This window comes from Zootoca vivipara, chromosome 14 (assembly GCF_963506605.1).
Source record: "Zootoca vivipara chromosome 14, rZooViv1.1, whole genome shotgun sequence".
NCBI lineage: Eukaryota > Metazoa > Chordata > Lepidosauria > Squamata > Lacertidae > Zootoca > Zootoca vivipara.
This window is the reverse complement of record NC_083289.1, coordinates 40,093,761-40,109,776: the sequence shown is the minus strand read 5'-3', so window position 1 is coordinate 40,109,776 and position 16,016 is coordinate 40,093,761. Positions and strand designations below refer to the sequence as shown.

The 16,016-nt window shown below is 46.0% G+C and overlaps 1 protein-coding gene across 2 annotated transcripts in view; it reads right to left on the bottom strand.

The window, feature by feature from the left end:
* Nucleotides 1-1,029: 1,029 nt before the first annotated feature.
* The window catches only part of XYLT1 (xylosyltransferase 1), a 175,932-nt gene continuing 160,945 nt past the window's right edge, over nt 1,030-16,016 (bottom strand). The window contains exons 11-12 of one of the 2 annotated variants that reach the window (XM_035130694.2): nt 11,922-12,255; nt 1,030-6,856 (exon numbers count right to left, since the gene is read on the bottom strand). In XM_035130694.2, coding sequence (XP_034986585.2) covers nt 6,534-6,856; nt 11,922-12,255 — 657 coding nt within the window. In that variant the 3' untranslated portion in view covers nt 1,030-6,533. The remainder of the gene's footprint in view (nt 6,857-11,921; nt 12,256-16,016) is intronic. The other variant, XM_035130697.2, reaches the window with a different exon arrangement.

Here is a 16,016-nt window from a genome sequence, read left to right as displayed (position 1 = left end):
TTTTGGGGGCTTCAGGGCAAAGATGTAGAGCTTTTTTTAGGGGAGCCAAAGTTGCTGAGCTTCTTTGGGGGGAGCCAGTGATCTACCACAGACGTCCAGTGATCTATTAGTAGATCATGATCTACCTGTTGGACATGCCTGCTTTATAGCAATAAAGGGGTGCTGGCCCTTTAAGGCTGAAAGAGAAAACTGAGACATCCATGCCCACCCTTTCTAACACACATCTTTTAAGATCACATCACACAGTGGCTGCCCAAACAGCTTGGATGATAAAAGACACAAAGGAGGGAGGACAATTGGGAAAGATATAACACCATTGCATTCCCATGCCTTCCAAGCCTCCTTATGCAAAACCACCCAGTTAAAACGGAACTCCTTTCACACCTCATTATCGCTGGAGGTTTCATTAAACTGATAAAGATCCCCCCTCCCCAAGGACAAGAGTAAAAGCTGTGGTGCCGACCATTTGCTACCTGAAACAAGGAAACAAATTGTATCTTAAATACTGGCACAGGAGCTTTGGAAGGCTCGCCTTATCCAGCCTCCTCTCTTTGAGAGAGAGAGAGAGAGAGAGAGAGAGAGAGAGAGAGAGAGAGAGAGAGAGAGAGAGAGAGAGAGAGACTGACTGACTGACTTCAATCCTTCAGCAGCCAGCTTCAAGTTCTCTCTCTCGCTCGCTCTCTTCCCCCCTCCCTCCCACCGCGATCCCTGGGAGGAACATCAGAGTGAGTGTGGTGTTTTACGTACAGTGTTTTATTCCACACCCCAGCTCTTCCAATTCTGGTTCTCCATTCCCCCCTCCTTGTTTGCTCTAGTAAGAGCAGCGGCAGAATGAGCTGAACGAGCGAAGGCTGTGGGGAGGCAGCCCGGGCGAGCTCCAGCAGGAGGGTGTTGCGCTCTCTCCCCTCCTCTCCCTCGCTGCGTCCTTTTGCTTCTAGAGAGGGGCAGCTGCCAGCTGGCTTCTAGAGTAGGGCAGCTGCCCTAACTTGCCCCATGGTGGGTACGCCCTTGCTTCAGATATTTGGCTATCATATCACCTCTCAGTCTCCACTTTTCCAGGCTAAGCATACCCAACTCCCTCAACTATTCCTCACAAGGCTTGGTGTCCAGACCCTTTATCTTCTTGGTCACCTTTCTCTGCACTCAGACAGGTGCGCAGATCAGATTTTTATGGGTGTAAAAACCCAGGAGTAATTCTTCCAAGGCACATTCCCCATTAGTGAGAGAGATCATACTGTCTTACTGTCAACATGTTGCAAACGGAAAACTGCCGATATTTGCAAAGCCTCCTTTCTTTCTGCAAAAATGGATAATGCAGATCTTTTCTGCAAAAGGATAATGTTGCCCTATCCCCACCCTCCCCCGGGGGCTTGCAGTTATAAACATGTCCTTTCCTGGACTTGCGCAGTGTGTAAAAAGTGACGGTTGTACAGCATCAGGAGGAGGGTGGGGGAGAAAAAAAAGGCCACAGTCATCTCAAGGTGCTTTTGTTTTTTAATACGTTGACAATAGTCAAGAGAGAAAGAATATACAACAGCTAAAATTTCCACACACACACAGTTTTAAGGCCACATTGAAAAAAAGATGAAAGAACTTAAGGCTTCTCTAAAAGGGGCAACTCATAGGATGCCATGGCATGAACACTGAGTTGGAAACAGTTCAGATAACCTGATTTACCCATAGGGAAATCTCTCAAGCAACAGCCTCCCAAACTTTTTTAAAAAAGGAGCCAGTGCCCCATACTTTTTTGCTGTTGCCATCGTTGTTTGTTAATGGCAACCTACATAACCCCCCCCCCCACAAAGCACGCTCCATTTCCTTGTCTGGCATATTTCCCCAGCAAATCTAAAGGTGCTGTTCTTAAACAAAGCAACGCCAACCACCTCCTTCCATCAAGGGTGATTCTAATCACAAACTGAACCAAAAGACAACTCATTTTTTATTACAATATACAAATACGGCACAATGAACTGTGCCGGGTAAAAGATCGCTCTGCTATCAGAGGCACCTGTACAGTATCTTGCTGTTTATTTGGCAAGTTCTAATACTTATAAGTTTTCTTTCTTTGTCTTTTTATTTTAAATTACTAAGAGAGAAAGAAAAAAGGAAAGAAAGAGAGAGAGAGAGAGAGAGAATTTGCATAGATTGTACATTCAGCTATTTCCCCCCACTTTCCCCAAACCCTCTTTTCTTGTTTTCATTAGGTAAACACGTTTCAAAGTATTAGTGAGGTAGTACCTTTGGTAGCAAAATAAGGTAACCAAGGCAAAAACAATTGGGCAGGAAAGTGAGAGAATGAAAACAGGTGTTTTGGGGGAGGAAACTGCAAGGATGGAGGCCCCCCCCTGCAGGGTCTGGGATGATGGGAGTTGTAGTCCAGCAATATCTGAAGGGCCCCAGTTCTCCCCACCATGCCTGATTAACAGCATTTGAAATTTTCAAGAAAAACAGATGACATAAACTGCTACCGTGATACTAAGCTGGAAAATACATATATATATATTTTCAATGCTTCGGAATGAAGTGCAAAGGGCCGCCTCTGAAGCATCAGGAATCGGGAGAGGGGAAAGTAGGAGAGTAAAGAATATTTTGCATTACATAAGGACTCTTACAGCTGCCTAATGAAAGGAACATAGGAAGCTGCCTTATATTGAGTTAGACCACTGGTCCATCAAGCTCAGCATTGTCTACACTGACTGGCAGTGGCTGTCCAGGGTTTCAGAGAGGTTTTGCTCCCAGCTTTACCCGGAGATGCCAAAGATTGAACCTGGGACCCTCTGCGTGCAAAGCAGAGGATCTACAGCTGAGCTAAGCTTTCCCTATGCTGCTCAGTGATATCTTGGGGTTTTGTGCTCCCTGGAAGCTCTTGAAACACCACAAAGATTCCTTGCATGAGTTCAAACATGTTACATTCTGCATGGAGGTGTTGTAGCATAAGAGCTGATGGGTAGGTGGCATGAAAGTGGAGCGCCCAGAACGGTCTAAAGAATTTGGCTCAGATCCTGCACATGGTTATGTGCCCGTTGAGCCGTAGATCTCATTCTTCTGCCAGTGTGCAAAGAGTTGCATCCACAGGGTGCTGATGTGCTAAGAATGAGCGGATGTTGCAGGCAAGCAGAACCTGGTGGACTCAGCAGTTACTTTCCCGTCCGTTCAGTCTACAGATGAAGCTTTTGGGAATCCCGGTGTGGGGCTTCACCTGTGTGCTAGAAGCTCCAGGAGGTGGATCTGTTTCCACAGTTCACATAACCAAGGAGTCCAGCTCAAGATGCGTCACAGTCTACTGGGAGCAACTGTTGGGGATTGCTGCATGCTGAGTGATCTGCACCTTAGCTTTAGGAAGCTGCCTTGACCTGAGACGCTCAAGGACAGGGATGGACAGCTTGGGCAGATTTGCATATGCATCATTCCGCGCTCAGTGAGCACAACCTGAAGCAATGACCCGAGCATGGGAAATGCCTGCCAAACATCAAACGCCATTGGCTCACATCAACTCAGTACAGTTGTTTTCAAGGAAGACCACTTGAGTGCAGCTCAGAGAGTGATGAACATGGATGAATGAATCAGCCCCACAAGGCTGGATTGCAAGATGGAAATCTGGGTTTTCCTTGTTTTAGCATGAGAATGATGTTCTCCTGGTCTTCTGCTAGGACTTGGGACGGTTCTCCAGCTGAAGGAGAGAAGGTCTTCTTACAGAAGCACCTGAGCCATGGACAGGGAAACCCATGGCCCTCCAGATGTTATTGGACTCGATAACAGGGACAATGGCAGAGATGATGGAAGCACTATGTGGACCTATAGGACTGTGGTTTTCTAGGATTCTGATAGACATGGATGGGTACACTGATACGAGCAGCTGCTACCTTTGACTGGACAATTTCTGACGGAATGGGTTCCATCCTCTCTCCCCTCTTTTATCAGCAATTGGAACATCTAGCTTTTCTTTTTTTGTAGTCAGAATTCTTATTCGAGTGGAAATCAAGAAGGCAGGAAAAGGGAAGGGGGAGAAATGAGATGTCTTTTTGTTTTGTTTTGTTTTTTTAAAAAAAGGCCTTTTCTTAATAAAGGCAGCTTTCGTTAGTAAGATAAGATAATCTCCAAGCTGCACAAGCAGCACCTACTAATTAGTCATTGACTAAAAATACAAATAAATACCTAAAACCGCCCTCCTATGTAGCCTCCTTTGCTGCCAGCTCTAAACATTTAATGCTCTGCCTTCATGCCAGCACAGCTGACACGGCAATTTCAAAGTCCAAAGCGAACGGTAGTAGCTTTAAACCAAAGAAGGATGGTGAAAGGAAAAACATTAGCAAGCCACTGGAAACTCAGAAGTTTCTTTTTTCTTTTTTATGGTCACCATTGCAGTTGTTTTAAAAGGGAATTTAACTGATTCTTGCGACGTGCTTCTTCTGTCATCAGGCTCTCCCAACACGTGAGCTTACAGAACAGTGCAAGTCTGTGCAGGTCTACTCAGAAGGAAGCCCCATTAAACTAATTGGGATTGAGGCTGCTTCCAGGGTACCAGTTTACTGACCCACCCAACCTGGTCATTCGTTCTGCTTTGTTTGTGGGGTAGGTTAGGTGACGTGGTCTTAAAGCAAATGTTATCCAACGCTTTCCAATGCAATTTGCCACCACTTTCCTTATCTCAAGGAAGTTCAGTTTGGGGTGGGACAGGGGGAGCTGGTTTATCACACAGGACCCTCCCCATCAATTACAATTGCACAACCTGAATTTGCCAGTATGTGACTGAATCCCACAGCAGAACAATGGCAGTCTGGAAGTGCCCTTACGCACAGGGTTGCACTCGAGTAGGCCTGAAAGTTTTACACAGGCACAAAATTGGGGGGGGGGGAAGAGAAGAGAAAGAAACCTTTTAAGAAAAAAATACATTAACTAGCTATTTTTACACAAACACACCCACCTGTATATGTAGATTGCACAACTTATGCCAAAGAGCTTAGCTAGAAATTAATTGGATTAAAATGCCATTTGAATGTTAATAGAATCTATACTTTTCCTCAGTGTTTGGCTGCCTGGGGACCAAATGATAGGCTACCAGCTCCCAAAAGTGGAAAAACGACTGCTCAAGGCCTGCTAAAATGTCACAGGTAAAATGCATAAATGCACTCCAGGGGGCACTGCTCTCCCTCCTATGGAGGAGCAGCTTTTAACACTAGCCCTAAAGAGTCATTTGTGTGATTGCCCCACCAGTCTCAGCCTTGATTCCCATGTGCCTGCCTTCTTGCTGACAACCATTCTTGGGGGGTGGGGTGGGGGGCACAGTGCTGTCATCTTCCTCCTCCTCCTCCTTGCCCTCAGTAGAAATTTACCAGGGAGGAAGATGGGGACAAGACTAGAATGAGTTGCCACTGCCTTGCACTGGCGCCACCTACTGCTGATCTTCCTGCCTTGCGCCCTACCCAGGATTCCCTCTTGTAACCACCTAAAATCAGAATATTGGAAACTGCCTGGAAACCAAGCCTACATGAAGCCAGCCCAGGGTTGACTGCTCTGACCGGCAGCAGCTCTTGAGGGTCTCGGGCAGAGAGACTCCTTATCCATCACCAGCTCCCTGTAACTTGAGGATTAAGCACAGGCTGGTGGGAGTAGTTGAACTCTTTCCCCGTTATCACTATATAATAATAATAATAATAATAATTTATTATTTATATCCCACCCATCTGGCTGGGTTTCCCCAGCCACTCTGGGCAGCTCCCAACCGAATATTAAAAACACAATACAGCATTAAACATTAAAAACTTCCCTAAACAGCTGCTATTCCCCTGCCTGAAACCACTTCTTTAAAATGCTGGGGTGGAGGAAGGGGTTTCTTCCCACTGGGGCTCTCTGCAAGCGTTTTGTAGTCTGCTATGACAAATATTCAACTCTTGTGAGTTGTGTGTGTCAGACTGAAATAAATAAATAAATACATGGTTCCATACATAACAAAAGGGGGATGGGGAGCCCCAAGTCCATGCCAGTGAAAAACATGGCTTGGCGTAGTGATAATGTCAACACTTTTGCTAGGCTGCTGTGGGAATGCTTTGGGAAGTGACGGCATGGGGAGTGATGGCAATTTCAGCATTTGCTACCGGCTGCCATTTTGCTACTCATTTCCCATCTATTTATCAGCTGTGTGTGTGTGTGTGTGTGTGTGTGTGTGTGTGTGTGTGTGTGTGATAAAATAGCCAACACACCTCAGATTGAGGTTTTAAATAATCTCTAGTCTTGATACTGCACCCACGCTAAAAACTTAAGACATATTTTAAAAACTGGTTTCCTTCTCTCCACACCTTCCCGGAGCTTAAAATGACAGTCCTCCGATGAAATTAGCTGGGGACCCTCCGTACCACTTCCAGGAACTACGCAAAAACTAAATTGTACGTTTTCTTGAAGGATGCCTGGCAGTTAATCCACTTCGAAACCAGCCCAAGTTTTGGAGGGCAGGAGGATAATCCTCCCCCGTATGTCACAAGAGCAACCAAGTTAAATTCCCTTTTAAAAGCCAGTGAAGGGATGCGTACCCTGTGCTACCTCAAACGGCCGTCGGGTTTAACGGGGCCCAGCTCAGATTTTGGGTCTGGGCTGAGTGAACTCCAAGACGTCTGGCTACAGGCCTGCATGACCGGGCAGGAGGTGGGGCCTGTGCTGCAGATATCTACAGCTGACCACATGCCCCCCACTAGTTTGTCCACCCAGTTCTCCAGCTTGCTGCCAGTAAGGGCTGCATTCTTCTTTGCTTGGTCCACCTGTGCAGCGTCGATGGGGATATTCAGAACCGGGTTGAGGCCTTGGAAACTCTGCTCCATGTAGGCGTTTTTTGGCGGTCCGCTGTGCAACCTCGTGGCTTCTTCTGTAAAAACAACAAACCGAAATCCAAAGTTGAGACGCTTCACATCAATCTGACCTTCAGATCAAAACTACCGTTAGCACTCTCTGCGTAGGGCTGCCATTCAAAACCATTTGGTGGTTTAGTGTGGCTGCATCTACCCTTTGGAACTCCCTGCCTCTTGATATCAGGCAGGCACCTTCACTGTGCTCTTTCTGGTGCACGCTAAAAACATTTTTGTTTAGATAAAGCTACCCAGATGTTTATAAAGTTGACATAAGTTTTAACCTGCTTTTAATCTATTGCTATCTTAATTTTTTGAACGTCTTAAATTACTGTTGTTAATTTTTCTTGGTGATAATTTTACTGTTTTTCATTTTTTTGGTAAACTGCTTTGAGTTCCCTTTGACAAATCAAGCAGTGTATAAATTTTATGAAATAAATGAAACATGTGTAAAAGTAACCATAGACCACGCCTCCTAATGAAATATTGGCACAGTGTGTAGCAATATAAAAATGGGAATGCCCCCTCCATTAAAAGCAGTACAGGGCAATCATTGAAATGGCTGGATACTCAAGAACATAAGAAGCGCCTGCTGGATCAGGCCTATGGCTCATCGAGTCCAGCATCCTGTTCTCATAGTGGCTGAACAATTGCTGTGGGAAAACAACAAGCAGGATTCAAGCATGAGAGCCCTCTTCCCTCCTGTGGTTTCCAGCAATTGGGACTCTGAAGCAATGCTGCCTCCAAGTTCCATAGTTTAACTTTGCACTCTGTGAAGAAGTGCTTGCTTTTATCTGTCCTGAACTGTCTAACATACAGCTTCACTGAGTGCCCACGGTGCTACATGAAAAGTGCTTAAAACTGCCTATAGGAAACTAGCTTGGAGTTTTGCCTTAAAATTCACATATGGAAATTGGGATAGAGGTGGCGGGGTTAATGGATTTCCCCACAGCCTAGACTTGATGCCAGGAAAGGACTCGTCGGACTCTGCCAAAACATACATACCACCTCCAGGGCAAAATGCCTTCATTCAAGAAGGCCCTCTCAGACTTGGAGGACTATCCTGTGTGTTCCAATGGGTCTGTGGGCCAGGAATGACATACTAGTGTCTACAATTCCTGCCACGTCGCCTGTGTAATTTGCAACTTGTGCCAATTATCTAAGCTCTTCCTTTTGTGCAAGGAGGTAACGGTTTGACTGTCTGTTGTAAATTGGTTAAGGCTCTGTCTCCCTGGCTTGGACATTCTTTGTGGTTCCCTGAGACTTAAGTTTTATATTTTGAGGTGACCCCCTCCGTTTGCAAGCCCCACCCCGCCAACCCCGATTATTCAGTTATATTAAATATACTGTTTCTGTCTGGCTTATTATGGCATTGATCATATAATTTTGCTTGCAGTCGAATTCTTCCTGATTTATTCAGATGGCATGAGCTCTCACTGTAGGCACCTGCTGGATCAGACCAAGGGCTTATCTAGTCCAGCATCGTGTTCTAATAATAATAATAATAATAATAATAATAATTATAATAATAATAATACTGTAATAATAATAATAATAATAATAATAATAATAATAATTATTTTTATTTATTTATACCCCGTCCTTCTGGGTGGGTTCCCCCAGCCACTCTGGGCGGCTTCCAACAAAATATTAAAATACAGAAATCCATCAAACATTAAAAGCTTTCCTAAACAGGGCTGCCTTGAGGTGCCTTCTAAAGGTCTGGTAATTGTTATTCTCTTTGACCTCTGGTGGGAGGGCATTCCACAGGGTGGGTGCCACTACCGAGAAGGCCCTCTGCCTGGTTCCCTGTAACTTGGCTTCTCGTAGCGAGGGAACTGCCAGAAGGCCCTCGGCGCTGGACCTCAGTGTCCGGGCAGAACGATGGGGGAGGAGACGCTCCTTCAGGTATACTGGACCGAGGCAGTTTATGGAAGCCCACAAGCTGGACGTGGGCACAACTGAAATGTCCCCACTTGCGAATCCCAGCAACTGTCATTCGGAGGCAGGCTGCCTCTGACATGGCCGGTCCAGACCTCCTTTTGTGCCACGCCCTCCATCACACTGCCCTCACTCTGAATAGCCCCATTTTGACATGATCCTTGGGTGGAGTGGGGTGGGAGAAATCACTGTGGCTGAAGAAGTTTACGGAAAATGAGCTACCTTCTCCCCATCCTTTAGTTCTGCCCTATTATTTATCCTTCATAAAAGGCGGATCTCATTATACTGCTCTTTGGATCTAGAGGTGCGTAGTGATTTTCTGTGTGTGGCAGCCTTGGCATTGTTCACAAAATATCAGAAAAATGGCTCTTGGAGATGTCCTAATTTTTCTGTCAGTTTCATAGCATTTATCTGGCATTAGAAGTAAGTTTAAGTAATGCAAGTGGTGGCAAAGTGAAAAAAATGCTTTAAAAAAGGAAGGAAAAAGAAAAGAAAAGAAAGCTAAGAGGCTTTATAACAATTTTTCGCATGCAGCATAATGTTTCTGAACTGCAAGGTCTTGGAGAGGGGCACACTCAGAAGCTCACATTGCGAATGCTCTTCTAAACTTCTGCTCTAATCTCAGTGTGCCTCTTGAAATTATGTCTCCTTTTCCACGATATTCCAACTGTGCAGATCACGGGCAGGGAACTTCAGGCTCCCAAATGTGGCCCTTCAGACCTCTCTGTCTGGCCCTTGGGGCTCTATCAAGGCCACATAGCCTCTTGGGCCACATCTTGAACCGCCCCGCCTTTGTCCCGCTCCTTTTTCCTTCTTCCCTGGCTGTGAAATGTGTCCTGGAACCCTGATAATGCCTCCTGCTTGCCTGGATGGCACTTAAGAGAGGGGTGGCGGTGTCATGGTGCATAGAAACTATCATAATAAAATTATTTATATGCCACCCATCTGACTGGGTTACCCAAGCCACTCTGGGCGGCTTCCAACAAACGAAAACGCAGTAAGACATAACAAACACTAAAAACTTCCCTACACAGGGCTGCAGAACAAAGGCAAAATGTACACACATCGCTCTGCCTCCTTGCACTTCTGGCCTCATCCATCTGGTAGCCTTGGAAAGATGGAAATGAAAATGGGAGTGGGAAAGGAATGGAGTGTCCTGGAAGAGGGCATGCCTGTCTGCTTGAACAGGAGCACTTGAAACTGCAACAGATCCCCCTTCTATATCTGCATTTTAGATGACAGCACTGCACATTGGTTCCTTCGTATAATCTGTACCCAAAGCCGCCCCTTGCACCTTGAGTGGCACCAGTACAATAAATAATAGAAGGGCAATGTTTTCCCCCAGTAATGAACTCCTTCCTCAAGTTAGTAGAATACTCCTTAATCTCTGTGGTCATTATCAAAGCGCTTGACTCTAAGAGGAACTAATGAAGTACGTGCGTGGCTCTTCTGCTGAAATTAAGGAAAGTTAACGGTGCTTTAACTTTGTTTGGACTGCATCCTGTGTTGTGCTGAGAAGCAGTCATCATGCATCAGATCAAAGGCTCGTCTAGTCCAGCATCTTTTTGTCCTACGGTGGCCAACCAGATGCCTCTGGGATGCTGTCATGAGTTGCAGGGGCTCATTTGCCAGCACTCTGGCCTTTAAAGAGGCCTTGGTCCCCTACCACCAAGCAGCAAGCAAGGAATGGCTTCTGAGGAATCCTTGCTTGGATTCCTGCGCTGGAAGGAGCTAGGCAGTGCCCTCCCATTCACCTGCCTGATGGGAAGGGAGGTGTACAGCTGTCTCAGACAAAATAGAAAGGACAGGAAACCTCTGCCACATTCACACCACACATTTAAAGCAGCATGATACCACTTTAGATGGTCATGGCTTCCCCCAAAGAATTATGGGAGCCGTAGGTTGTTAAGGGTGCTGAGGGTCCTTCGCAGACTGCTGCTCGCCTCGCAGAATGACGATTCTCAGCGTGGCTTAACATGGTGGCTTAACTGTGAGGGGGATTGGGGCCCCCTAACAGCTCTGATCAGAAGGTCAGCGGTTCGAATCCCTGTGACGGGGTGAGCTCCCGTTGCTTGGTCCCAGCTCCTGCCAACCTAGCAGTTCAAAAGCATGTCAAAATGCAAGTAGATAAATAGGTACCGCTCCGGCGGGAAGGTAAACGGCGTTTCTGTGTGCTGCTCTGGTTTGCCGGAAGCGGCTTTGTCATGCTGGCCAAATGACCTGGAATCTGTACTCAGGCTCCCTCGGCCAATAATGCGAGATGAGCGCGCAACCCCAGAGTCGGTCACGACTGGACCTAATGGTCAGGGGTCCCTTTACTTTTACCTTTAACAGCTCTCAGCACCCTTAACAAATTAGCACTCCCAGGATTCTTTGTGGCATGTCACGATTCTTTAAAGTGGTATCATACTGCATTAAACGTATGGTGTGGATGTGACCCAGGAGGATGCAAACAGCCTCAGAGAAGTGGGACAGTGGAAACAGGCCGGAATAGTTAGGCCTGTGAAGCAACAGACCTGAAATAAATCTGTCCTTGCAGCAGCCCCGACATGAGTCAGGGCCTTCTTTGACTCCTTAGGTGTGATACGGAACATGCTTTTGTTGACATCTCTCCCCCCCCCCCCCCGATTGCAGCACAGAAACCAACAGGCAGAATGTGTTCATCGTCTGCTATTACTCTTCAGCTGCATGCTTACTTAAACATTTATATATGCTAAATGAAGTGTTAATTGCTGCTTATCAATTTTTTAGCATGTTGCAGTGATATTATATGTCTTATTATGCATTGTTACCATATCATTGTATTTAGACTTTGTGAACTGCTTTGAGCAGTGATCTGCTTGAGGAAAATGTGATATGTAAATCAACTGACAATGACAAAACAACGACAATTCAGAGGCAATCCCCCCCCCACCTGATCCTGGAGGTAGCATGTATCCCTCATGACTAGCAGCCGTAGATAAACCTTACGTTCCATTGTATTTCCTTAATTCCCTTTTAATGCAATCTAAGCTGATGGCCACCATCATGTCATGAGAAAAATAAGAAGAGGCTTTCTGGATCACACCCAAGCCCCATCTTAGTTAAGCACCTGTGGCCAAGCCGTAATTGCAAATAATGGTTTGGTTTGCAAAAATGACTTACCTTGCTTGATGCTTTGCCTGTTGGAAAATGTCAGAGGAGAGACCAGGAATTTGGTTTCCGCTACAGGGACCCAGTGATGCAGGATCTTAACAGTCCAGATTCCCGGGCGGAGAGGCAAATTCAACGGCGGCTTGTAGTGAGTAAACTCTGCGCTGGATTCTATTAGGATATCATACGTGGCGGCGATGGTGTTTGTGGGGTCCACCCAGATGACAGTAACAGTGACGTTGGGGCCCTTGCCCCACTTCTGCATGCCGATTGGCTCATCCATGGGCCCAATGAGTCCCCCAAAGTTCCGGAATATTCTCTCCTTAGCATCCCAGTCGGTTCCAATCTGAAGGGTAAACAGAAGCATTGCACATCAGGTAATGCTGAAAGAAGCAACCAACTGCTTTAAAAATCAATGTATTCTGTTCTATTTTTGTAATTGTCGCATTGGATGGCTGCTGCAAAGTTGCTCCATCCCACTTTTTTTTTGGGGGGGGGGGATTATCTTCGAAGGTAGAGATAAGTGGAGCTAAATGATTGACAGAGGCAGCCAGTAGCCATCCTTTCTGTGCATCTGTGAATGCAATCTCTGCCTCCAATGCTAGGGACCAGAGATGGGGTTCTGTGGGGTTGCGGGGAGTCAAAGACCAATTACTATTCCTGCAGCAGGGTCCTCGTCTCCAGCACCCTGGGACTACCCAATCAGCATGAAGGGGGAGCTTTTGTACAACTGAGAAGAAGTGCTTTCACCTTTTGTGCTCACTGGAGCCAGACTGAAAGGAGGCAAGTCAGTCCCTGAGGACTGGCTCCTAGGGTCACTCTGGAACAGGCAAGTGGCAATAACATTGAGGAGGTGGAGCTGTTCTGTTCTGTAGTTTCAAAGCTAAGCATTTAGGAATGCCAGAAACAAAAGGTGTGTGAGTTTCAAGAGAATGGTGTGCAATTTCTGTGACATACAAGGGAAACACAACTTGATTTTCCCTGAAACACTCAAAATGATTTCCTCATATTTTGATGGCATCTGTCTGTCTCAAGAGACAATGGAGTGCACTTCTGGGGATGAAGCCAAACCGCTGCATTAACAGCACAGAAATGACCTCTCTGAGGAGCAAGCCAAGGCAGCGTGTATGGAGGCCCTGGGCTACCCAGACAACAAGACCCTCTTCTTATTCTTCCTCATGTGGTCCAAAGAAAAGCAGAGCAATACGTCTGGCACCAGCCTGGCTGCAGGAGTTGCCGGAAGAAGGCGTACAAGGGACCATCCTATTGTCTTAGGGACTCCACTCTGGGTTTGTGTAGGGTTTAGCCTAGGCATCCCCAAACTTCAGCCCTCCAGATGTTTTGGACTACACTTCCCATCTTCCCCGACCACTGGTCCTGTTAGCTAGGGATCATGGGAGTTGTAGGCCAAAACATCTGGAGGGCCGCAGTTTGGGGGTGCCTGGTTTAGCCTTTTCTTCTCCCAAAGATATCCCACAAGGCAGTGGAAGTTTAGGATCAGAGTTTTGCTTCTCCTACCGGTACATGAGATGGGCTACCTTCTCAGGCTGACAAGCCCCATCTGCCCCAGTTATATGTGTATAGAAAATAGTAGATCTAGTACAAAGCCAGCGCATCATTGCAAGGCATCCCTAATTATTATTAATGCAAAATCATAGGATCATTGTATAAATATAGAAAGCTGTATGGTCTCAGAAGGGGGTGTGGCAATGAGGGGGTCACAGCTGCGACTTATCATGAAGGGGACCTGCACTTCTACATTTGCCACTGCATTACTTCTGAGGACTCTTCATAATCCTTGTTGGAACTAAAACACCAATGCTTGTAATATGTTACCTGCAGGTTACCTGCTCAGCCTGGCACCACCTGGAACAGCTTCAACTGATTTTTTTTTAATGCCCAGTAGGTGGTGGCAGGAATGAAGGGAAGAATCACAGAACAACAAGTTTCTGTATAGAACTACACTGATTTACAACAAACCACAAACATGTAACAGACTTTACATTTTCTTAGCTCACCCCAATGTTTCAGTTATGCTTCCAAATCAGTTGCAGTTTTCCTCTGAAGAGGTGGTGTGGTGGTGGGTTAGGGTGCTTCTTAACTCCCTGCTGAGCTTTTACATCACTTATTCCGGTCCCTGCTTGGGTTTGCACTTAAAATTTGCCCAAGATAAATTATGCCTTGATTACTAGCTTGTGTCTCATTGCTCACCACAAACGGGGACCATTAGGTCCACACAGAAGACACTAATTGCCTGCCGCCCAGTTCACTTAGTTCTCTGTGATGAATTACAACTGCTAACGAGGCTAGAAACAAACTTTTTTTCGAGTTCCGCTGATAAGGCTTAGTGCAGAAGTCCCTGAATGCCTAAATGAAATCCAAGTCCATCTTTCGCCTTCTCTTTGGACAGATGCCATCTTTCTCAAAAAACAAACAAACAAAAAACCCAAACTCAAGTGAAGAGGTGATACCTACGTCACATGGAATTAACCTCTTATTGGGAAACTGCCACCCTTTGGAAGTTGTTGGACTCAAACTCCCAACAGCCACAGCCAACGCCAACATGGCTGACAATGAATGGTCATGGGAGCTATAGTCCAGCAACATCTGGAAGGCCATAGGCCAGGCATCCCCAAACTTCGGCCCTCCAGATGTTTTGGACTACAATTCCCATCATCCTTGACCACCGGTCCTGTTAGCTAGGGGATCATGGGAGTTGTAGGCCAAAACATCTGGAGGGCTGCAGTTTGGGGATGCCTGCCATAGGCTCTCCATCTCTGTGCCCTAGTGAATAAAACAATGTGTTTATCTGGCTCAGTACTGTCGCTACCAGGGATGGGAAACCTTTTTTGGCTTGGTAGGCTGGAACCTTCTTGATCCTCACCCCCGCAGACCAACTTTGACTGGTGGGTGGGACAATCACATGGCTACCCAGTCACCTGACATCATGATTGACAGATGCATTGCCCCAACCACTAGTTAGAGTGGCTGGGTGCTTTCCAACAGCCAGCTAGTTGTCAGGCACCTGGGAGCTGCTTGCACAGCACTGAGTATAGGGCTTGCAAAGCTGGTTTCTGTAGGGTGATCAACTGGCTTCAACCCTGCTTTCTGCGGCAATTGATCATATGATTGACTGTTGCCAAGGACATGTATTCTTAAGGCTCTGATGATAATGGATGAGTATCAATTCTGACCCCTGAAAAATGAGTCCTGACCACTGGTGTCAGCCCCCAATTTGTGTTCAACCAATGGGATTTTTAATAGGTTAGGTTGACGCTTGTGATTATACTCCAAGCAAAACCCGGACATACTGTTTCAGCTGTTATCTTGCATGTGCGTTTCTCATTAACTTGCAAGATGCCCTCACACCAGCAAAACAACAGAAGAATTGCCATTCCCAAGAAATACAGTTGGTGCGATCATTTGTTAGGACATGAAAATAGTAATTCAATCCACCGATATCTCAATAAACAGAACAAGACCAGCATCCATCTCCTTAATAGGACATTAATGTCGCCGATTTGCCACACATGCCATTAAAAACACTGAAGCCTACCTAAGCCTCTCTCAATTGCCAAAGAAAATGCAGAATTTATAGGCCAGGACATAATGACTACGAACAAAAATTTGTTCAATTAGCTGTGTGGGCTTTAATTAAAATTTGTGATTTAGCAAGAAAAAAATGATGAAATAAATAGCTTTAGGCAGCTGTGCCATTTGCAAAGAATGTGTGGCTCAGGATGAGAGCGGTTTAGCACTTGACAGAGTCAGACAGAGATCAGGAAGACTAAAATCCAACTCAGCCATCAAAGTCATTGGGCCAGTCACTCTCCCAGACTATGTCGCAGGGTTGTTGGAAAGATAAAATGTTGGGGGTGGGAGACTACGATGTACACAAACCTGAACACCTTGAAAGAAGGGTGGGGATGAAATGCAATCAATAAAAACAACAACAATTTAAAGCAATTATTACAAGGAAACATCCTCTGGAAATTCCCTGGCAGGCTAAGAAAATCCGATTTTACCTGCTGAACTGAAGCTTACAATCACTGAATCCTAGAGTTGCAAGGGATCCTAAGGGTCATCAAGTCCAACCCCCTGCAATGT